General features: G+C 34.5%; 1 protein-coding gene across 1 annotated transcript in view; it reads right to left on the bottom strand.

The window, feature by feature from the left end:
- The window catches only part of LOC149411346 (retinal guanylyl cyclase 2), a 290198-nt gene that overhangs the window by 73443 nt on the left and 190669 nt on the right, over positions 1–26086 (bottom strand). The window contains exons 9-10 of the mRNA XM_089647685.1: positions 25225–25431; positions 6164–6284 (exon numbers count right to left, since the gene is read on the bottom strand). Of these exons, the coding sequence (XP_089503811.1) occupies positions 6164–6284; positions 25225–25431 (328 nt within the window). The remainder of the gene's footprint in view (positions 1–6163; positions 6285–25224; positions 25432–26086) is intronic.

Genomic DNA, 26086 nt, shown 5'->3' with positions numbered 1-26086 from the left:
CGCTTATAAGGTCAATGAAGCCACCCCAACTTGTAAAACTCTCGGCTCCTGGTTCTCAAGGCACCAAATGTGTTGACTCGACCTCTTAATTGTCCTAACTCGCTTGAATGAGGTTTTTATACCTCTTTATCCCCAGCGTTCAGTTCGCTTTTGCAAAATGATATCGTGCTGAGCCTAGCTAACTCTGAACATTCCCCGCCCCTGCGATATTACACACAGTAAAATAAGGCCTTCGCTTTGGGGTTGATCTACAATAAATCCCTTAACTTCACGTTGTGTGATTTGTTAATTCGAAGCCCCCCCGCTATGGGGTGGTAGGTATTTAATGTCTCCTTTCTGTGGTAACTCCCGGTTCTTTTTAGCCAAAGCGTGGGGAAAACGTCCATCGACCCTCAGCGAGTTCTACAAGGAACGAGTACGTGTCTCACCTAACTTTCGAATACTGGACCCTATTACTAATCGACCTAACAGCTTATATCATATCTTTACAATTTCCTTGTATCCCCGCCCTTACCTAATGTCCCCGTGTTTATAAATTCTAGATTGTGACATAGAACCGTACCCCCCCCCCCTCTTGTGTACGGGCTATTAAACCCTTCGTTGAATAGTGTGTTGTTTCCGCATAAGTACTGGGACTCTCTCGTCGACCTCTGTAACGATGTACTGAAACTAGATAAATGGATTTAGCTGTGGTTAGTAAACTTTGGGTGTTGCGGATGGAAGTGGAAACGAGAGAAAAGGAGATGGGAACGGATTAAATGACGAGAAAAAAAGGTTTTTTTTTGCAAACTGGGTCGGCACCTCACTGCCCCAAATGAAATGGTCGCTATTCTTCCAAATGCAAAACCCCAAGAACCAATACATGTCTGGCTTTCCCCGAGGTCTGGTCTAACTTCTTCTTATAGTCGCCTTGACACCTCCGGACCGCTCACGTCAGAGGGAGAGATAATGCACCTGTTGGAATATCCCAAATCACCCCGCCCCGCTTCCTCCAACGGACTACTTTACTGACTGTAAAAGGGGAATTTTCATTGCGTCCCTTATCATGATGCTAAACGCGTGCATGTTTCAAATAGGTTTGTTCTGGTGAGGCTTTCAACGTCCACTAGCCGCCAGGCCTACTATCCACCTCACGAAGGTTGCTGCAAAGGATCTCGAGGGTTTTCCAGTCGAGTTGCATCAACCTCCGGGTAAACCCCGCTTTAGTATGTGTTCGTCCTCCGATTTTGAACCCTCGTTCATCACGCCGACGTCCCCTCCACGCGATTTTGAAAGACTTGGAGCCCGTTCAATTAAACGCCTTCGCAGCGAACCAAGGCCCAAACATTCCAACTTGACATTAATTTTCATACTGCCTCTCGTGTCCTCTCATCCGACCCGGTTCCGCGAAAAGGGATGACCCTCCGAACTCTTCGTGATTCTCCATACAACGTTGACGCCCCGAAATCGCGTGATGAGGAAAGTAGAAAATCTTCTGAGCCGAGGAAGTTGTGTGCTTTCCCAAGACAGCTTACGGACAACATACTCCAACGGTGAGTTCTAAGCCGTGGCCAAAGGTATTTAGGAATTTGTTAGTGAACATATAAGGTTATACAAATATTATTAATTTTATTTTTTTATTTGTTTTGAGCATGAGTTGGTTGCAGCTAGTCGCTTCCATGTTGATTTGAGGTGCCTCTGCGCGGCCGCCAACTCGGTAGAGTGTACGACTTTTGTCGTCAGGCACGGACGTCGAGTGATTTATGGGGTCCCCTTTCTTCCTTTTGGTCGTGTGTCGCCACTAACTGCTTACAAATAAGTAGGTCATTGGCCTCGTGCTAAACACAGCTGTTAGAAGCAAGCAAACAGTTCTAAATGTGATACTATTTTATCAGTTGCAGCCCCATCTTCGTCGCAATTTTAACGTTCTGGAAATATATATTCATGCAAGATCACTCACCCAAAATCGTTATATTACCAGTCCAGTCGGGATATCGACGACATGTACATTAATCCACGTCCAGGGGCTGTAGGTAGGATGTAGAAGCCCCTAAGCCGTTAAGGGTTCGTATTAAATTCGAAATCGGTTCTCTATGTCACCCGTCTACTCGCCGGTAGAAACTATAACCATATTGTATCTAATTTTTCTAGCTAAAATTTCTACTTTCATACGCCGCTCCGTAGATAGCACATAAATTACCTGATACTGGAATTCGGAATGTTTAAGCGGATCATTTCTTTCAATAGAATGGTCTCTTCCTCCCTAACCGTAAATTGATAGGTGACATGCATCGGTATCTGTTGGCCTCCACTGTACCTAATCTAGATATCTCTCCCTATCGACTATTTTAGAGTATCTAAGTAAGTATTTGCCGAGATCTACCCAGAACCCCCTTCCCCTCCCTAGAACCTTTCATATATTATCTGCCACGTTCACTTCGATTTTTTCACTCAATTCTTATATCGTGTAGACCGTTAAAACCTTCCCGTGTTCGCAAGGAAAACACTGTCTATACCCCCAATTCAAATGAGCAATTTACCCTACGTTTTATATATTGGAAATTAATTATTATTAATTTTGACCAGAAGGTCCACATGTGATTTACGAATGATGTATTTAGCTCTTATTAAATTCTATTCTCCGAGTAAATTCATTCGCCGCGTTTCTACACGATTTTTATTATTATTTCTTTTTGATCAATGTACGCTGTCTCTTCAATTTCACAATAAATTTAGAACTTTGACTTAGCCGTTTTCGTCTGGTCATTTGATAATTATTATGGTTCTCTATTTTTTTCTCCTCTAATGGCACACGCGTTATTATTAAACATTACCGCAGTCGAGTTTCATCGTTTTATATTAGTCTGAACCAAGAGACTCCAACCCGTGAATTTAGTATCGTCTAATTATGAGTTTACCCTTTTTTTTGGTTGAATCTAATTAAATTTTAAAACACTTCAATTATTTCAATTAATATTAAAACCACAACTTCACTATATTTAAAACTCTATCAGTTTAGTTTAAAGATAGCACACCAAACTGTCGCGACGTTAAGTTATCGAAGCCCGACTCCAACCAAGTTAAAACGAAAAAGCCCTGATTTCCTCCAAACAACGCTATTTAATAATGTTCTTTCGAATAAATCGACTTAAAATTTGTGCGACTTTCGCCTTTATGAATTCAAGGTTTCACTTCCCGTTAAGTTTAGAATTGCATAACCCCGTTTCAGGATTTTTGGCCCCCGCCTGCCGAGTTGAGGTAGACACCTACCCCCCTGCCGAGACGGGTACAGGCGCGTACTCGGTGGCCTGACTTCCGAGCGCCCTCTCGTAAATGATATACGGCGATGTAGATTATTGCGTAAAATTATTTGATTATTTTTTCTCGTACACGTGTTGTGTCCGTAATATTGGTTGATTTCCGGCCTATAGACTAGGTGTAGCTCATTTCTATATCGTTGTTTTCGAAATCTTTCCGAGAAATTCGCTATTGATATCGATAATATAATCGATAAATTATCCCAACTAACGGAAGCTTTTCACCTATTATGTCCAGCGCTTGCGCAATCCAGTATCCTTCCTTGTGTGCTGCCTTCTAGCATTTGATTGGTGTCTACACGATCCGTGGGTGATCCCAGGACACATATACCTTCCTCTCGGTGATGACATACGTAGGCATTCGTTCCAAAATTTGATTCGACACGTTTTTTGTAATTTCGCCTACCTGTTTTGACTCTTTTCGTGATATCCGCCGCATATCTTCTGGTAATTTTTCGTAACCCATCGCTGTCCACTACCCGAGTCGGTGACACCTCTTCCATCATGAGCTAAACTACCTTTCGGGTTTCTTTTCGATTCCTGGTCCTTCCTTTTCGGTGATCTACGCCCAGTACATCCCTGTTTTTACAGTTTTTTTGCGTCTAGTTTTAGCCCAACCCATATACCCCTTTCTCGCTCCATCCAGGAATTTCAATATATTATCCTCGTAACTTTGTTTACGCGCAAAAAAAGGTCGTAAAATTTTGATCGTTAATCAAAGACTTCGTGACCCATTAACTTTTATGTCTTTTCTTAATTACCCAACTTGCATCTCCCCCGTGTTAATATAATTAGGCAATTTCGGCCAAACATCCCATCTTAAGTTAAAATTCGTGTCCATTGTCAACACTTGAAATAGCACTCAGAACCTCAGCGATCGTAAACAATTCTCTCTATGAGGATCACCTCGTAATATGTCTTCTGGACCGAAACATTCTAAAAAACCATCTTCTTTCGCCAAACCGTCACCCCCCTGTTTCGTTATCGCTGGTTGGGTATCGCTTCGTTTCTACCTTAGAATGCAAATTTATCGTCGTTCTCCAAGTGCCCTTACACGCATCGTGAGACCGGATCCCAAGGTTAGCTCAACAGTAAATCAACCTAGAGTGTTTCGTGTCTTTAGACCGCCCTTAGTCTCCGTGATTGGCGAAAAATTATTTAATTGATTTTGGGAATGATCTGATTCGTTGAGCTCCATCACGCCTCTTTTCAATTATTACGTGGTTAACACCTATTACCGACGTAGGTTTCTATAATAAAGCTTCTAGTATGTCCCAGAGATGTCCATAGTCTGTTCGTTTCTCCCTATTCTCTGAACGTATTTTAATTTATGAAAAAAAAAATTCTTTACGTTCCTTTACCCCAAACAGGTCCATTACATCCTTAATTCGTTTAAAAGTAAGGACATTCTTTTTTTGGAAACCCAGGACTTTCGAGAGCTTATTTGAGTTATAAGTTAAAATATTATATTGCGAGGGTTAATTGTAAATTGGAACCCAGTAGGAACTACCAACATTTTTACTTTAAAATTTTCGAACGAAAGTTCTATCTAATTATACTAAGGTTGGGTTGTTTCACAGAATTTGAAAATTTCGTCAAATTTCAAAGTTCATTTTCAAGTTCTGTTATTATTTCATTTTTGTAAAATAACTGGCCAGTAATAAAGTCAAGTACCTACTTATCTTTACTCCTCTTTAGTGTATTAAATAATCTAAACGTTTCGAGAACGATGATTTGTTCATCAGGATAAATCGTATACTAAATTTTAATACATATTAAATTTGGGAGAGGTGTAAGGGGGCGAGGGGAGGTTCAAAACATATCGGCAAAGGACTTGATGAAGGTTTGAAAGGGTTAAGAATGGGGAAGTTAATTATAAAATTACATGGTCGGTAGTAGGAAAATATTCAATGAAGGATTTTTTTTTGATCATTTCTAAATTTTCTTAATATTAACACTTTCAGCCATTTTTCATCAATTCTTCTGCCGGTTTGCGTTTCTCCCTCCTTCTCTCAATGTTAATCCATATTAAAATCCCACTCTCATTCCAAAATCACATGCATAATGTTTATTTATTTAGTTTAATATTATACTTACATTATTTTTAGTTCCTTATTATACGTACATTATTCATTCTTATACATACGAATTATTACAGACTGAAACCGTAACCATTAAATTGCACTAAAATTTATAATTATTAAAAAAAAAACGCTACAATAATATATTAATCATCTGGGCAGATGTGTACACTGTAATGCTGTCCGAAACGTAGGCTAAAAAGGAAGAAGCGCAACACGGCATAATACCCCAAAAATAAAGCAATAAAACACTTTAGGTCATGAAAATCTCAAATCGTATCTAGTCGTATTTATAATTATTTCAAATTATTCAAACTACTCATTTTTTTTTTTTTTTTAAATAACATGTAAATGAAATCTTCAATATGGTAGATCCATTATCTCTTTAGAATATTGTGGTAGATCCATTATCTCTTTAGGATATCATGGTAGATCCATTATCTCTTTAGGATATCATGGTAGATTCATTATCTCTTTAGGATATCATGGTAGATTCATTTTCTCTTTAGGATATCATGGTAGATCTATTATCTCTCCAGGATATCATTATTTGTTAAAAAAAAAAGATATTAAAAATTAGGTGTTATCATTATTTAACTTAAGTAAACGATTCACCTTGATGAAGAGTTTGTTCTCGAAAAAAAATGATTTTGCATCTATAGCGGTGTATTCAAGTTATTTATTTGAATTTGCAATTTCTGAAAAATTTATATGAATCTAATGAATATAGTGTAAGATTTTCATTTGGGATGCTGTACTAAATCTGTAACAAGTCTGTTAACTCACCGATGAGAGGATTCAAGTTCTCGTGCCTCAGTCCGTGTGTAAGGACGAGGCAGTCCATGGCTTTCCCTTTCAGCTCGAAGGTCCCTACGGAGGGAAGGTTCTTCACTTGCACGAGGTCTCCCTGGAACAAGCCAATATGTTAAACACAGTCCCCGGGGATCCATCTCTGTTTGAGAATTCAGAGAGAAACAACAAGGGTTAATCTCCAGCATTCATTCAGGTTTAGGTTGATGAAGTATATTTATATTACTTTCGGGTCTTCCGTAGGGGTGTATTTTATGGAAGGGATGCTCTCCTAACTGTGTTAAAGATAAAAAGAAAATTCCGTTCAAGGCGGGAACACTAACTTAAATAAACCCTTTATCTCCTATAAAGCTGTTCTGTTAAATGATTTAAAAATACCAATTTTATATATTAAATGTATGTATTAAGGTTACGTTAGCGTTCAAAAATATGAAGAAGATTACTGAAAATGGTTTGAAAGGGAGATATATAAAATATTAAATAGAGGAGCCCGCTAATAATAGAAATGATTAGTGATTATTGTGAACTTATGTTGCAAAAATATTTTTGACATTGGACCTCCGTCTGGAGTAGCGATTCGAAGGTCTTAAGATTTATCCAAGACACCATCTAAATTGCATTTAGTTCGGGAAAAATCATGCGATCAAACATAAATATAGCAGCCAATAAAATATGCGTTAAGATAGATATGTTGGTAGTTCTCAGGCGAAGTATGATACAGTTAAATGTGACCGAAGGAAATAAGGTCAGATTAGCTTAGTGGTAGCGCTGCGCCCCGGCAAGGCTAAGGTCTTAGGTTCAATTCCTAGATGCGAACACGTATCTTTTTCCGATTTTTCTGTTTTTTTTTTAGAAAAGCTAATATTGTATTTAAAAATTTAAAGGTTTTATTTGAGGTGTAACTTTCCTTCAGAAAAAAATGGCTAAATTTAAAAATAGTTGATGTACGGAGCAATACATCTTTATCTTATATCTATTTGACGAATACCCAAAATAAACCAAATTTGAAGAAAACAAAAATAAATTTAAACTTAAATTGAATTAACGTGTGAATGGTTTATTTAAATTTTTTTTTTTTTAAATAAATCAATCATTTTTTTTAAATAATACATTAAGAAATGTTTCAGGATATATCTATGTATATATTTAAAATAGGTTGTTGTAAACGGAAGTGGTGCCCTCTGTTATTTTCAAAAAGAAAACTTAAGGTTTTCAAACCGCGACAGTGGGTTTTTTCTGCTGGTAAATAAATAAATAGGAAAATGATTATTTACATCGTTTAGTATTTTTGTTCAGTAACCTAATTCACAAAAAAGGCCATTCATATTTCTAATAATTGTTTTTCGGTGAAAATCTGGAAATATTGATAATACAACGGTCGAGAATATTTCATGTTTGGTTATACGATCATTCCTGGAAATTCATAATCTCCCTACGAAATCAGGCACAGAGCTGCTGACATTGCCATTGCTAATCCACGCAGACAGTAAAGATGACAGTGGAAAATTAGACATTTCAATTATATATTAACTCTTATATTTAAAAATGAATGTTTCATGGTTTGTACTGTACGCGTTCCTATTTCCTACACCATTCATTCGATTTAGCTGAAAATTTCAAAGTTTATTCCTATAAGTGCCATGAGTGTTTAGTAAGTGATTTGAATGGTATAAAAAGTCGGAGACGCTTGAAAGAGACGTAATTGCGTACCTCTGCACTTGAATGAGATACAGAATTGAATTATAGTCGAAATAATATAGTTTTTTAACAGAAACAATGAAACATTCATGATTCTAAATGAAGTGAAAAGTAAAAAAAGTCGGAAATGCCCGAAAAAGACATCAATCAACATTTATCAAAATTTTGTCTTTAAGTGGGATAGTCATTTTCCAAACGCATAAATTTATATATCCTGAACTAAATAAAAAATATTTTTGTTGTGATTATTACCTTGTGGTAAAATGAGACGTAAGCATTGAACGAAGAAAGAGGTGTAAGGAGAATGTATGACTTGGAAGTGAATGGTTAAAGAGATTGAGGACGCCCGAGGAAATACTTATTGCATTACAGTGATATTATTCCCATCTTAAAAATGCACCCAGTTATCTGGTACTCTAGAATTCACAACCTCAAAACTTTACCCAAAACCATTTATTAAAAACAAAAATTTGGGAGGCGGGCTTGGGTACCGCTGAACCGGGAACCATTTAATGGATAACCGACAACTACCGTAGGTCACTCCAAATGGTTCACTACGTTCGGTGGTTTAGTAGGGGTGCCCGGGTTCATCGGGTGAGGTGTGTTCAGGATGCGCCTGCCCATCAGCTGCGTGGTGTGCCAGATCGGAAGAGGCTGTTTTGGGGAGACCCTTCGACCTCTCGGTCGAAAGATAACCTAGTGTAGAATTAATGTAAAAAAATATAAGTTCCCGATGAACGCCGGGTACACGTAAGCTAGCTATTAATATAAGCAACATATACGAATCGCAAGCCCAGATATGAATTAATTTCAATTCCGCGGAATATTTCTGAAAATTTCCTCAGGATTTCTTTGTTGAATTAATGCCGTTGTCTACTGAAGTGTTCGAGCTATCTCTCGTGGTTCTTTGTTACGTTTACAGTTATACGTTAGTCTTCGTATCAAATGAGTTTTCCGCGCCAATTACATTTTCTTAGTGTATGGAAATTCAGAATTGCCCAAAAAACAGGAGTATGTTATTTATTTTACACAGTTTGTGAGTTTTTTTAACCGACCATCCAATTTTCTATTTAATCAGTAGTAATGATCGATAGATGTTCCTGTAAAATTACACGAAGGAGAATAAAATATGAAACCGGCGATATTCCTTATATTAGTGAAAGATTTTTTCTTAGAATTAAATTTAAATAATTTTATCGAAACGCTAAAAAACGGGGGTGTAAGGTCTGATTTGCAACCTTCAATCTTGAGATGAAATAATCTTAATATGTCAAATTTCAGACTGCTTGTTTGTGTTCACAAAACTCAAAAACTAGACGGACGTCGCTTAAAATTTCCAAGTCTGTTATCATTAGTGCCCGGAGTGTTTAGATAGTGATTTGAATAGTGGAAGAAGTCAGGAGCGTTCGAGGAATACTTAAAGCATTATATCTGTATCAGAATGAGATACTGATTCGAATTAAAGTAGATATAATTAGAGCAGTATTTAATAATTGTAGAAAATATTAACGACTTACAAACGAAAATGTGATCAGAAAAGGATTCATTCGTATTTAGGAATTATTTATTTATTTATTCCTTTAGATTTACACACAGTACAATATGATTCAAGATATAATTAAAATATTTTTAGTGATTATAGATTATTGTACCTTATCAGGTCGAAATTATTGGTTCCTAACTAGGCAAATTGCCCGTTCCAAAGAACCAAAAAATATGTGAAAATAAGTGTGTGATTTTTCTATGTCTATAATATATCTCATTAATGTTTAAATTTGTGATGTTTATTCGTTACAATCTTATGATAGAGTCGAACTTGAGCTGTTGTGTATGTTTCAATTGTGTATGAACAATAATTAGAATAATGGAAGATATATATATAGTGTGTGATTAGTCTATGTCTATTTATTATGTGACGTTTTTTAACATTTTTTCAGATTCTCCTCTGCCCAGTCCAATCAACCATTTAGTTATTATTGGGCCTATGTATGAAATATTACAAGTTTTTATGTTTAACCAAGGAACAATATTGAACCAAGGATCTCTTCCTTGTCAGGGAGGTGCTCTAACCACTGAGCTAATCAACTTATTTTTAACTGCATAATGCTGAGAGCTGCCAACATAATCTTTATTTTCCGCATGTTTTTTGTAGAAATAATATTTTTGTACCGTACTAAATTGTAAAAAAATGGCAACACCTTGGACATAACCATAGATCACACGAAAGCATCTTGTCATTTGTCTTTGCCGCTACCGTAAAAAAACATCTGCACGAAATTCACATGCCTTGGTATTTTAAAATTTAGGTATTGTTTTCGTGAATGAAATCTTGGAAGTGGAAACTAACCCACTTCTCGACATCCGATCGAGATGAAACTCGGGAGATAAACTCGTTGTAGATGACAAGACATTTTGTCAACTTTATAAATAAATAAATATATATTATGGTAAAAATGCTTTTTTTTACCAGTTTTTTTTTATTAATATTTGAAATATAAAACGAAATGGGCATACAACAATTCCACGCATACATTTAAGGCCCTGTAGTATGTTAGTAGAATGTTAGAGGGAGCGCGCTAATATTGAAAAAAAAAACTAAAATAATTAAGCGAAAATGGTGAAAATATTTAATAAAACACGACTCGTTTGAAATAGAACAAAAATCTCTCGTCAAATGCTTTAGTTGCATTTAAAGATACACTGTGATTTTTTTCATGCCTGTAACATATTAAATAACAGAACAAAATTTGTTTTAAATCAATTTCGGAGCTTACTTTGCGGTTTTTTTTCCATCGAATTTCATATAATTAACATTTCGGCATAATAAATGTTACATTACATTATATTAAAAATTACATTTGTTAAGTTAAAAACTTAAAGAGTTAACGAAAAACTTGTTATAAATCGGTAGAAATTAGGTAGGCGGGGGCTTAAGTAAAACAATGACAGAAGACGTCAAATATCCGCCATCTTTAAACTGTAGCTACGAAAAACAGCACAAAAATAGAAAACGTCGTTTTTTCAAAAGACTACCTTTGTGCAAATTGGACGAAAACAGCATCGTGTAAAACGCCCATTACTTGTGTGACAACACGGCGCTTTAGCCGTATTTTTGTTAATATAACAATTCATACTAAGTCTTACAATTTTCACCATGTTTATATATTTAATTCATATGTTTATACTAGACTTCATGCAAAATAACTATGTTCCATTGGTCACCATGAAACAGGCAACCGCCTAGTGTGGTGATTTAATATACATTTTCTCTAAATGTCTATGTCAAATATCATGTATTTATAAATAAATAAAATACTACACTCTTTTTTCCCATATCGCATACCCTAGCCCAAGGGGATATCATAGAAAAAAATTATTCCTTGGCGCTTTTCCGTGTGTTTGTGAGGCTAATTAATTTTTCACTTTCTTCGCTTCCGTCACTTCCTTCAGTTGGGGATGTCATAGTTCCACGGGGCTCTGAGATTATTAAGGAATTCAGACTAATTTGTCATATTCGAAATTCTTATTGCAAGTTTTTTTTGCTATATGTAGGTATTTAGATAATCTACACAAATTTAAAAAAAATTGCCGACGCTTTCACACGAACCCCATCGCTTCACAAATATTCAGTGCAATGTGAATGTAGGCAGGGCGCTATGTAAAAAATATTGTAACGTATGTAAGAATTATTGTATCGTATGTAAAAATTATTGTATCGTATGTAAGAATTATTGTATCGTATGTAAGAATTATTGTATCGTATGTAAGAATTATTGTATCGTATGTAAGAATTATTGACTACCGAATACGTTTCAGGAGCAATATCAATAATGGCGGGTTTATTTTAGAAATCTGAATTTCAGACAGCTCAGTACAGTGCAGTTATTAACGGACTGAAAAGATTTCGGCACATATGTTATATTTTACGGTCATCATTCCACTTCACTTGAATAGGCGACATTATCGACAGCAGATTTTGACAGTTTTTTACGCCTCTTTGTCGAGAAGTTTGAGGTGACGGCTCACAAACTCAAAATAATTACAAACAAAATAATATAACGTCAAGATAACAAGTGTCTTTTGTACACGTCCATATGTGGTTCAAACAAAACCACGTTGCTTTTGGTAACAGTCTCCGAACACCCATTTAAACTTTTTCAAGTTGTCAAAACATCTCGAACGCTGTTTAGAATTTCAAAGGATTTTCTCTATTTCAGAGGTAATAGTTAAAAATAATTGATAGTTGCTACAGCAAAATTAATTTTTATTCCGTGTTTATACTATTCGTACTGTCAAAAAAATCTCCGAATTTCCTGTTTTGAAAATTACAAGGTTGTTGTATTCTAGTTTTTGTCCGCGCAAGAGTCCCAACTGCTCCCAACGGTCTGGAGCCAGTAAGACTATGGCATCCTAAATTGGGATATGTTGTGATGCTGAAGGTAGAGGAGATGGGAAGGATGTGGAAAGAGGAAAGCGGAGAAGTTCTAGTCACCGAACATACTTTCGGCATACTCTCTGCACAGGAGAGGAGAATGAACGGAGTTGAATAAAATTTGATATAAAACATTTTTTAAATGAAACAATGTGTTATAAAGGTAGTGAATAGTAGAAAAAGTCTAGGACGCCTGAGGAAGACTTAACTCATCATCTCTGCGCTGGAATGAGATACGGAGTCGAATGAAAGTCGATATAATGTAGTAACAATGTGGTATACAGTAGTGAATAGTGGAAGTCGGTCACGCCCGAGAAGGACGTAGCGCGATCAAGTGAATAATATTATTTCCAAATTAAAAATATTAAATAAAAAGATTTCATGTACAGACGAGTTAACTTCCTCAAAACTTTACTCCAAACCATTCATATCCCCGAGCAACGCCGGGCATACGTCAGTTAGTATTATATAAAATCTACTAGTATGTTACATGTAATTAAATATAGTTTATTTCTAGATTGAATAAATATAAGTGTAAAATAAATAGAAATAAATAAACCAACACCTATGTTATCAAGAAGAAATAAGAAGAGACAAGAAGAGAGAATAAGAGCACTTTTTTTTTTTTTTTTTTTATTTAATATCAAAATAATATACAAAAATCAAAAAGTCCCAATAAACTACTTTAAAGTAGTTTGTCATTGGGTGCTTTTAACTTAAACAGATTATATCAAATGTATACATTCATATCATGAGAGGTGTAATACAATAAAAATAAAAACAAAAAACAATTAAAGCGTATGCAGTTAGAAATAGTTTGTATTAGAGTCTAGTACAAACTATTTCTTTCAGCTAGCCAATTTTTCAACAAAAAATTTCTTTTTATATTTGTACATTTTTTGATTTCTGCAGGTAACATATTTAAACAATTTGGTATCATGTAGTCTAGCGTTCTTTTTCCATATTTGTTTACATGCTTTGGTACGATTAGTCCTTCATTTAATGTAAATCGAGTATTGTAAGTGTGTTCCAGTCTATTTATGTACATAGGGCTATTTATGTGCTGAAAAATTATTTTATACCACATAATTTCTCTTACCGAGAGGATTTTCAGATTTTGATAAAGGTGTGGAACATTATGCCTTTGTTCATATAAACTTTTATGAGCTAATAATTTAACAAGAGAATTTTGAACTGCTTGAACATGATTTATATTTGTTTTAGAGGAAAATCCCCAAGCTGTAATTCCTGCATGAAATACCAAGAGCCACAAAGAAACAAAAAAAGTAAAGAAAAGACAAGAAGAGATAAGTATAGGCAAGAAGAGAGAATAAGAGGCATGAAGGGCCAAGAGCCAAAAAGAAACAAGAAGAGTAAAGAAAATACAAGAAGATATAAGTAGAGAGAAGAAGAGACAAGAAGAAGCAAGAAGTGACAAAAAGAGCCAAAAAGAGATAAGAGAGATACAAAAAATCAATTCCTTTATTTCTACCCATCCTAAATAAAAATATTGGCTTATTAGGTTGCCATGTATACCGGTTGATTAAACTTCAACCTCCTTCCCATCCCTGGGGATGTGTTCTAAGTTCTATAGGATCGTATAATCACATCGAGTCGTATCTATATTATAAACCATATCCAATACATATGTTTCCTTATAAATACAATGCCAATGGATAGCGGAAATTCAGATAGCCTTATTGAAGTATCTACAGTAGTTAAAGTCAGGACCGCCACGATCAACTGAGATGTTTACTGTTCTTCATTGTACCGACCCCTTCGATCTGGTTTTCAGTACGTTAGTGATAAGAAGCAATAATAAGGCAACAATAGAATACAGTAACAAAAGCAAATAATGTTTAGATGTTCCATAAAGTCTGAGAATTTATAGTTACCGCTCGAAAATATAAATTAATTTCCGAATTTTTGTTTTGTTCCAACTCAACAAATAAATCGTCCAAAAATATTTAATTAAATATTGCCAGTATTCTGAAGACTGTTTACGACGATAAAATCCCACGCGTAGCGGCTACTGGCCTAGCTTCTATGTAGTTAGACATGCTGATATTAGGTACGATGTTTGTAGCGAGATTGTAAAAAGAAGGAAGTACAATATTGTGGAAGTAATGGTCGATTTACACGATGCTTTTTTTCCGTATGGTTTCAATATGGATCTTCTTAGTATCGGGGTATTTTTGCAAAACTGATTTATTCAAGTTTTGTTAAAAAATCGCAAAAAACTGATACAAGTATCGAATACGTGACTTTATATCTTTTTTTGTAATAGATTACTTAAATAATATTTGATTTGAATCGCAAAATATATACAAATATTATAAAATATTTACAATTTATGTTTGGAATAAGTCTGTTTTGCAACCATCTGTCTTGGAATAAGCTGATTCTGAAATGCCACATAACGCAATTGACTATAACTTCCACACAGATCAATTAGACGGCCATTTTCTCAAATGATCCGTTTCCGACTGAAATGGAATAAGTCTGTTTTAATAGTAATATTGGATGGAATAAGACGAGTTTGCAAGAAACAATCTAAATAATTTTTTGAGTTATTTTTCTTTAAGAATGAGTGACTTTTGCAACAGGTTATTGAAAAAATATTGTGTATAAATAATAAAAAAAAATATTTCATTCACAGGTCAAATTTGATAAAAAATTATAATTAGTCAGTTTCGCAAATATACTCCCAATATTTTCAGGATGAAAAAAGGACGCGTACTATTTTGGTACTTATTTTCGTACAGTAGTTGACGGATATTATTCGACATCTATTCTGTAGCCTGTCATTTTTTTATGTGGAAATGTTTCGTGTTTATTTCGTTTTATACTTAAAATATTTATTTAAAAAGATAGTAACGTATTTATTAATTATTGTCAACGTGTATTACCATTCGGCGTTGTTTAATTTCGGGTGTATTTTTTATGATTAGTTGACAGCGACATCCAAGGTAAATGATTTTTTTTATTTTTTATATTAACTCCACACAGGAGGCCTTGAAGAAAATAATTTCCCTCAGGGCCTATGTCATCTTTGGGGATGCTGTGTGGAGGGTCTTTTTGTGGAAAGGAAGGAGTAAACATGGGTCTTGAAGAGTCCCATGTTGTAGGAGGGAGGAAACACAGAGGCTGGCAGTTCGTTCCACAGCCGAGCTGTTGAACTTAAGAATGAATCGTAGAAGCGACCCGTTCTCATGTAACAAATGTCAACCGTGTACAAATGTTAGGCGCGCGTTTGGCTTGTATCCCGACTACGCACCGGTGCCGAAGGGATCAATGACGCTAGTTCCTCAGAGCATCTTCCATTGTAATACAGATAGAACAAGGACAGCATACCTACCTGACGCCTGTGCTCTAAAGATTGCAGTCCGTTTGTTAAGATTAGGGAATCTATCAAACGGACCGCCCGTTTTTGCACAAGGTCAAGGGTATTTTTCAGGTATTTAGGGGCTCCGGACCAGAGATGGCTGCCAAATTCGACAGTAGGGCGCACTTGCGATTTGTACAGGGTCAGCATTTGTGTACTATTAAAGTATCTGCGGGCCCTGTACAGTACGCCCAGCTTCTGAGAGGCCAGCTTTACTCTGGCTTCGATGGAGCCCCCGTACCTGAGCTGGTCACTTATAGTTACACCAAGCATATCAATGGAAGGCCTGTTCGGAAGATTGCTTCCGTTGAAGGAGACTAGATTATCCTTTAGATCCCTCTTAGACGTAATCAGACAGGATTGGGTCTTTGAAACATTAAATTCGACGAGATTATTTTTACCCCAGGAGGAAATACTCTCGAGATAACCGTCCATTCTCTGCTTCAAAGCCCTCCGAGCCGTTGGAGTTTGTGTACCCTTTGGGGGCTTGTCAAACAAAAAGCTATCATGAACTGTACTGTCATCCGCGTAACAATGAATCGGTGCACATGTCAAAAGATTTTCTCTAGGCCATAGATCGATGTAATACCGTTTTTTGATTTATTTGAAAATATTATTTCTTCTCTAATAGTAACAATTTGAATGAAATCGCTAGTATGAAAACAGTCTTCCACTTGAAACAAAAATTGAGAAAAATAAAAATAAATTCAAACACAAAATAAAAAAATGGATTAAAGAACAAAAGACAATATTACCAAAATACTATAACATAAAAGAATAAAACATATACACGCAACACAAAAAAAATATATAAAACACGCAACACGCACAAACACATATATCATTATAAATGCCGATTTACATTCTCCTTTGATATTTTTCTTTTAGTGTTATAATTATATTTTAATTTTTAATCTTTATTTTTTATTTTAAATTTATCTTTATTTTAATGTTGTTTTTCTTTTATTTTCTTTTAATTGTATAAATTCTTAAATTATAAAATGGGGGCCTCAGCACGGGTAAACAACCCAGTGAGGCCAACATTACTAAATTGAAATATGAAATATTGTAAAAAAAATGTATCAACAATAAAAAAAAAAAAAAAAATGATGGTGTAAAGTGTGTTTTCATATGGGTCCCGATATACTTTCCATATGGGGATCGGTATGAAAAAAGCATCGTGTAAAATATATATTTTTTATTTATTTCTCATTTTAGAAGTTAATTTTGATTAAGAATCCATTATTATGATGTTGATTACAGAAATTACAGTTACAGGAACTGTAATCATACCATGTCTTGTCGGCAAATATCTAATTTATTTATTTATTTATTAACGCCATTTTTAGTGACTTTTATATACGAATAGCAATTATACATTATGCTTAGTAATTATATACAGTCAATTGTATATAAGTATTAACCATACATAGTTAATTATACATAGTTATTATACATAATAGAACGCCTCAGCAACAACATTTTGTATTTGTTTAGAGATAAATTGAAAATGTCCACGGGTGGTATATGGTAGTTAGTCCCAGAATTTCTGCCCTGAAATATATCCCGACTGCTAGTATTACGTAGGGAATCCGAAAGCTTATCAATCAAGAAATACCAACTCAGTGAGAATCCTTATGTCAGACAATTTAAGCATTTTCATATAATTTAAAAGAGAATTTGCCTAGAATAGCCATTTTAAAATAAATTTTAAACGTAAGAATTTATCTTGTGTTCTTTCAATAGTTTGTACATGAATATTATAATGTGGGTTCCAGATGGGAGAATTTTACTTAAGTTGTCTTTAAACAAATGCAAAATATTACATTTTAATGCAATCAAAATTGTTGAAATTTCTTGTTAACCTAGTTATAAATCGCGAAATATTTAAGCTCTTCTTAGAAATTTCTGTTATGTGGTTAACAAATGAAAGATTTGATTGAAAAGTGATGCCTAAGATATTAAATTGTGTTAATGTCGTGTGTATAGGCCGCACTCTTTCGATATTTCAAAAATATTGGGCGAAGAATGTTTACCAGTGATTGAACTTTAAATTATCTCTTTATCAAAATTTTTAAAGCTTTCTTTCACTTCCTCTTCGTGAGTTTTGAAACTTTGTCAATAATATTATAAAAGTAGAGTAATTTCTTCAGCAATTATCAAAAGAATATGGCTGTGTGCAAAAAGGTGAAGATCCCTCGACGATATTAAAGTTTATTGTAGGTATGATGATCACGGGTGCTATTCTTAGCAAGCAATAAACGATCTAACGGCGCGCCGGGTGAATTTCTCAGAAAAGAGAACATAAAAATTTCAGAAGGCAAGATATAAAATGTTGGTAAATTCGGTAATTTGAAACGAAATTATCTTTTATAAATTTTACTAATCATGTCTGATATTATAATTAACAGATAGGTATTTTATGTAAACACAGTGCCTTTGAACATTGGCTGAAGGCTTCGAATTCCACGTGTATTTTCCACATGTTTGTCGCTTGTCGTTTGTTAGTTGTTTCTTGTTTACTGTTTAATGATTGCAGTTTAATTAAAAACAATTAACTATATAATAAAGCCAAGAATAATTGCGAAGTAATTTATAGTTTATTATAGCTATAGTCATACATACATAAGGCCCAGATGTTTATCTAGCGTAATATATATTTTTTGTAATTTAACTGCTTTATTAACCAATTAACAGGAGTAATTATTGGATTGCCTTCCAATCGACAGACATTTTACTTACGAAACTTAAAACTCTAGATTGATGGCACGGGTAGGTTAACTACAATCTCTTTGGGTAGAAAGTCTGGGTGATTGATAATTTGACAAGCAAACGACACAAGTCAAACTTTCGACTGTAAGTTAGAAAATGTTTACTTTCTCCCCACCGACACATAAACTTTGTGATAGTGATGGAAAAGGTTGATTTACTAACGCCAAATCTCAGAACCCTGGATTTGTTATCGATATAATCTAACACCCTTATCTTGTAACCACATCGAACGTCATGGTATGTATACTAAACTGTTTGGCGAAGAATTAAGCAACATAATTTCGGTTGTCTGTACTAACATTCTGAAATACGGTGTAAATAGTAGTTGCGTGTGAATTCAAGTTGCCATTATACTTGCCTGGAGGTCTAGCATGGACAATCGATAAAGCAAGTCAATACAATATTCATCAGTCACCAATGGTCAGTTGGCGATATTTGCGAGCACGGTCAGAAAATGATTTCGATAGTCTGGTTAGAAAAGGTATCAGATAAGCTGTCAATATGCACAACTTTTTGGATAATGTTGTTCGTTATGCAAAATAACTACCTTTTTAATGAATGGGGGTGAACTTAATAAGCTCTTAGAACTAAAAGAAATCGTATACATGATCCATAGACTTAATAAAGTCATCTAAGACGCTATCATTGATTCGGTTCCAGCTTCAAGAAACAAAAGTTCTTACAAAAGGCTTATAACTTCGTGAACTAATTTAACATCCTTTTTTTAGTGTAAAAAAGTACACGCGAACTTACCATGTATACCTACTATTAATACTCGTATTTCAGTTAAACGCTGCCAACGTATTAGTATTTTTGACATTTACGTAGCCGTTTGACGTTTAGAAATGTCAATTCATAGAGAGATGCAACACTGGCTGCAAGTATATATCGATTCTGATTTCTTGCATTACCAACATCGGTCTGAATATCTCTCATTGCCATCATGCTCGAAAAATAGGAATAAAATCATCGGTAGTTCCACCTATCGATCAGATATTGTAAAATTATCGATTTCACTGTGCTAGACCCCCTGGTCACTATTTCTAATTTCTAACAGTCGTATAGCCTCTTAGTTCTAAAGAATGAATATTTTGATAGGTATCAAAATACTGAGTTGAGTTGTAACGTGTCTTATTTTTTTAAAGTTTATTGTCGTTTGATTTTCGAAATTGTACTCGTACTTAATGTGAGCAAAAAGAGAAAAAATAAATAAAGTGATGTTTTTGCAGATTCTCGGACTCCTTTCTTCCAGGTCAATAATTATCATATTTTCAGTAATAATTTCGGCTACTGGCATTATACCTAGCTCTCTCATTCAAAATTTAGGCACATAAGATCCGTCAAAGCATTTATACATAAAAATGCTAAAATCAGTCATTTTAAACACAATCATGTAGGATTACGAAAGATTTTTCAAATATTTTTATCGAGGGATCAGTAGGATTTATAGGTCCTGTTAGAAGTTCTACCGAGCCGAACCCTCTGATATGAAAATATCTGGAGTCGGTGAATTATTTTCCCATTTGATCTCTGGTGAGTTGACGTGTTGTTCTTGTATTGTTTTGTATTTATTATGCTTATATAATGCGCTTGCATAATTTGGATTGATTAGATGATCATTTGTGGAAGGGTTTAGTTTTTCCTGTGGGGAAGATTTAACCCGGACATAAAGTCGAAAAATTGGATAATTTTCATCACCGTTTAAAAAAAAACACCTCAGTGGCTGTAAAGGTGTGACTTCCTAGTCTCTATCTAATTAAATTTAAGTATGAATAGTTATTATTTTTATAAGCAATAATTGTTCGCCTGAAACACTCATCCACATTGAAAAATCTCCTGATAAAAGATACATGACGCCAACGGGACTCGAACCCGTGTCCCTTCGATTTCCGGTCGAAAGCTCTGACCACTGAGCTATGGAGGCTTATCTCTTACCCGCGAAATTATTCAATATATGCTAGTGTTTCATTCAACAATTACTGCTTGTTACATTTTTTCACCTGAGAACAACCAACTTTATTTTTATATGAGAAAGGCATTGTAAGTGCTAACTCTCTCACTAGATGGCGTTGAGACAAATTGTCTACATTTTTAGGTGAAATACTTGAACTTGTCAAATATTAATTATTATTTTTTTTTTGATAAATTAATGTTTTTAAGACAAGATTTTATTTATGCATAGCACAAAGGATAACAATTATTTTTTAAGCAATAATTGTTCGCCTGAAACACTCATCCACATTGAAAAATCTCCTGATAAAAGATACATGACGCCAACGGGACTCGAACCCGTGTCCCTTCGATTTCCGGTCGAAAGTTCTGACCACTGAGCTATGGAGGCTTATCTCTTACCCGCGAAATTATTCAATATATGCTAGTGTTTCATTCAACAATTACTGCTTGTTACATTTTTTCCCCTGAGAACAACCAACTTTATTTTTATATGAGAAAGGCATTGTAAGTGCTAACTCTCTCACTAGATGGCGTTGAGACAAATTGTCTACATTTTTAGGTGAAATACTTGAACTTGTCAAATATTAATAATTATTTTTTTTTGATAAATTAATGTTTTTAAGACAAGATTTTATTTATGCATAGCACAAAGGATAACAATTATTTTTTTAAGCAATAATTGTTCGCCTGAAACACTCATCCACATTGAAAAATCTCCTGATAAAAGATACATGACGCCAACGGGACTCGAACCCGTGTCCCTTCGATTTCCGGTCGAAAGCTCTGACCACTGAGCTACGGAGGCTTATCTCTTACCCGCGAAATTATTCAATATATGCTAGTGTTTCATTCAACAATTACTGCTTGTTACATTTTTTCACCTGAGAACAACCAACTTTATTTTTATATGAGAAAGGCATTGTAAGTGCTAACTCTCTCACTAGATGGCGTTGAGACAAATTGTCTACATTTTTAGGTGAAATACTTGAACTTGTCAAATATTAATTATTATTTTTTTTTTGATAAATTAATGTTTTTAAGACAAGATTTTATTTATGCATAGCACAAAGGATAACAATTATTTTTATAAGCAATAATTGTTCGCCTGAAACACTCATCCACATTGAAAAATCTCCTGATAAAAGATACATTCGAGTCCCGTTGGCGTCATGTATCTTTTACAACCAACAACCAACAACCAACCAACTTTATTTTTATATGAGAAAGGCATTGTAAGTGCTAACTCTCTCACTAGATGGCGTTGAGACAAATTGTCTACATTTTTAGGTGAAATACTTGAACTTGTCAAATATTATTTTTTTTTTTTTTTTGATAAATTAATGTTTTTAAGACAAGATTTTATTTATGCATAGCACAAAGGATAACAATTATTTTTATAAGCAATAATTGTTCGCCTGAAACACTCATCCACATTGAAAAATCTCCTGATAAAAGATACATGACGCCAACGGGACTCGAATGTATCTTTTATCAGGAGATTTTTCAATGTGGATGAGTGTTTCAGGCGAACAATTATTGCTTATAAAAATAATTGTTATCCTTTGTGCTATGCATAAATAAAATCTTGTCTTAAAAACATTAATTTATCAAAAAAAAAATAATAATTTATGAATAGTTAGTTTTTTTTAATTATTGAAGACAATATTAGCGATCCTAAACGAAAATTAGAAAGAGAAAAAACAGAAAAGGATACGGTCACATCTAGGACTCGAACCCAGTACCCTTGCCTTGCTGGGGCACCGCTCTACCAACTGAGCTAATGGGTCCCATTAGCTCTTTTATGTTTCAAATTTTCGTTTAGGAATCGTTAATATTGTCTCCAATAATGAAATATTACAATTTGAGGTTTTACTCACTAAGTTATTCCAAAAAATATGTTGATAGTTTTTTTTTTACACATTTAGCTATTTACAATTTCGCGGACTGTCTATTATTGTCTGAAAAGATGAATTTAAAGTTTAGCTCTAAATTCTGTCGAGTTTGTGTTCATTCTTAAGTGATGTGGGAGTTTATTCAAAGCTTTGGGACCTGACACTCTGAAAGCATGCTCACCAAACTTAGTATCTGGAGAGCGCTTTGGTTCCTTCAACCTTCCGATAACTGATAACGTTGCTAACTTAATGGTTGACTATCATAAGTTGACATTTTTCATTAATTCACAGCTCCGATAAATAAGCTGGCGTCATTCCGTTACACTTACGTCACTACGTAAATACCATCCAGCAGAACTTGAACCTGGAATCTATCATGAAATTATTCATATTAATTCACTTTAGCCAGTGAAGACTTTTGAGATGATTTGAATTGTGGAAATATTTGGGTACGCCAGTAATGAAGTCTTGAAAACAGGTTGTAATTTATTAATTTGATATTTGGAAAGGCTTGAAAAAACAACGTACATACGGATTAACTAGCAACTAAGACTAGGCAAGTTTCTCATCACTGATTTAATTTGGTAGGACATATAATGAATTTATACCACCGTTCTTACAATAATTGGTGGTGCACGGAGAAAAAATACTGTTAAAAATGTGACTGCATGACCATTTTCTAATAAAATATTAGTCATTCAGAATATATCTGATTACGTGTTCACGTAGGTGGCCTTGTCCGATTAAATATAATGGACGAGAAGCGATAATATTATTATTTTTAAGAACACGTGTTCCGACTCCCTTAAAACATATTCGTGCAATGGTGATAGTTTGCTGTGAAATTTGTCAAATCAATCGTTTGAGGCCTCCAGTCCCGTTTTAAACAGGATAACGAATAATTTTATCGCTAAACTTTCTTCGTGTGTAATGGTCAGCACAGTCTATCATGTAGTTTTTATTTTCAATACATTTATTCTATTTACCGTTATTTTTCTTGGAATTTCGTTGGTTAAATAAACAAAACTATTAACCCTAATTTACCGTAAACAAAGAACAAACTCAAGATCGTCTGGTTTATACTCACTAGAATTGCTTCGCTAATTGCAGATGAATTCTTATAATTCTTGAATTAAACTGAATCGATTTAAATATTATAGTTTTATTTCCGCATAAAACAACGGATATTTCTGTAAAGAATAAGGAATCCATTAAACAATACCTAATTACTGGACCTCTATTAAAAAAATGTGAAATTAGCTTGATGTAATTAAGTATCAAAATCCTTCCCGGAAGACGAGAGGTAAGCAAAGATTTAGAAAATCATTTGTGCCGTTCCGAACATCGCTAAAGCCTCTTAAGCTGTAAGCTCCGTCTACTTCCAATCTTACAGACAGAAGCCGAAATCTTTCCATACAGGCCAGCTTTACAGTGTGTTCAGTATTGTATTTTATTTTCTATATAATGTACACAACAGACATGGGTTAATATAAAACAACTACAAATAATAAATACCAATCGTCCAATAATAGTGTACAACAAATAACGTGAAACAATAAAGTAAATTTAAAGTTTTGAAAAAAAAATGTGATTTACAATAATTTTATGTTTTTGTCGGTAACCACACCGGGCACAGTCCGTATTATATTCGAGGATTGTTACACAGGTAAAGAAAAATATAAATCAACGTTTATCGTATAATTATATATGTCACTAGTAAGGAGTCACATAGATAACAATTCCACGGTTTGGTCCCAAAATTATGAGTTTCATTCGCATGCGATTGAAAGAATCCAAAATAAATTTTTAATATATGTATATTTTTAAATTGGCATTCCTAGATAATGCCTAAATTACGATAACGTACTTTATTAAATTTAATAAAATTATCTGATCGTAGAATCATTTCCGATTTAACCTGTTTGTATAAAATCATTACTTCAATGTTTGATACCCCTGATGTACTATAATGTGTAATCTCTTTTCATACTCCAAGCAGGTCATTTACAAGACAATACCTACCATATTATTGTATCATTTCTACATCAACGTCCCAATATTACACCCCCATGCGACGGATTCAACAGCTAGGAAACAAATACTCCGATGTTGTTGATATATTTAGTACCCCAATTTCAATATATAAGCATGCCTTATTGAAGTTTTTTTCATCAAGTAGGGGAATATATTGATATTTAAATTGACCAACACATTAACTGTATTTTGTCGGCTGAAAGAAAAAAAATATTTTAGATTTTTATATTTTGTACCAATAAGGCATGCGTGTGGATCAAATTCAATAATATTTTTACTTTACATTTATTTCTGTTGAAGTGTTTTAAACAGTCATTACCTGCAGTAAAAATAAAATAAAATCAAATACGAAAAATTAAAACGCATCAAAAACATAAAATACGAAATAATATGGATGAATAAAGGTGAGGAAAAATAAGTTTTTAGAAGCCATTATAAAAGGTTTGTCTCTTTCAAATGTCCTACCATGAACTACCAATAGCAATTGGGACAAATCACTGGATTACCTCAAGCCAGCGCAGTGAACGTTTTGGAGGCGATAAACAAGAATTATGAAGGTTGAGCGAATGTGGTTAGAATGCATCCAATGTTCGATGAGTAGCCTTGTGTTTACCTTAAACTGATGAATAACTTTGATTTAGTTAAGCTATAATGAGGTTATTTGGCCTACATAGCATATGCTTATCTTTGTAAAGAGTTCTCGAATATCTAATACCCGAAAACTTGCGAAGAGATTATCCTAACACGTAATCGTGCATCTGCAACCGTCACGTTGAACACGTTGTTCGACATCGATCTCATTACTCTACCACGAAGTTTAAAGTTAGATTAGGTTAGGTTGAGTAAGAATAGTATTTCATTTTCGACTCACATTGTATCTGATTCTGTGATCCATGATGTAGTTGTTTCTGGCGAGGCTGCCGTTGGACGAGGGCCCCTTGAGCGCGCCGGGGGCTCCTACGCCCCCCAGGGACCCCATGGAGCCCTTCAGCAGGTCCGGCTTGTCCACCTCGGGACCCCCGAACTCCTGCAGCTGCTGAAGCCAGCAGCACAGCATGGCCTCTATCCCTTCGTCCACCTGAATTGTACAACATCCTTAGATATAGTAATTGCGATGTGTGGTTGAGAGATGTGAGCACTTGTACGCCTGCGCGTGCACGAAAGATGGCAGTAGCTTCGTCCAGATGAGCGTACGAGACAGTTCATTACAAGAAAATAAATTATTTAGCAGTCAAAGAGGCAAATTGAATGGCATGAAAAATAAATATCGATTAATGTTGCCAAACTCATCCGACATTTTGATCAAGTGAACATTTTGGAGGCAATACACGCATTATTTAAACGGTTTTTATACTATTTTCTTAAAATAACTAATAAAAATAAATATACAAATAACCAACATATAAAAATTTAGCCGTATTAGATCTATCAAAAAAATTATATATAAAGATTCAAAATTCGGTCATTTTGAATACATGTAGGATAACGAAAGATTTTTTAAATATTTATGTTGAGGGATCAGTAGGATTTATAGGCCCTGTTAGGAGTTTTACCGAGCCAAACCCTCTGATATGAAAATATCTGGAGTCGGTGAATTATTTTCCCATTTGATCTCTGGTGAGTTGACGTGTTGTTCTTGTATTGTTTTGTATTTATTTTGCTTACATAATGTTGATTGACTAGATCAGGGGTCTCCAAACTTTTCAGCCGGAGGGCCACATTGACTACTCCAG

Source organism: Hesperophylax consimilis, chromosome 26, assembly GCF_061612785.1.
Source record: "Hesperophylax consimilis isolate HC1 chromosome 26, BYU_Hcon_1.0, whole genome shotgun sequence".
Classification (NCBI taxonomy): domain Eukaryota; kingdom Metazoa; phylum Arthropoda; class Insecta; order Trichoptera; family Limnephilidae; genus Hesperophylax; species Hesperophylax consimilis.
Note: the sequence above shows the minus strand (reverse complement) of the source record. Positions and strands in the feature narration are given on the sequence as shown.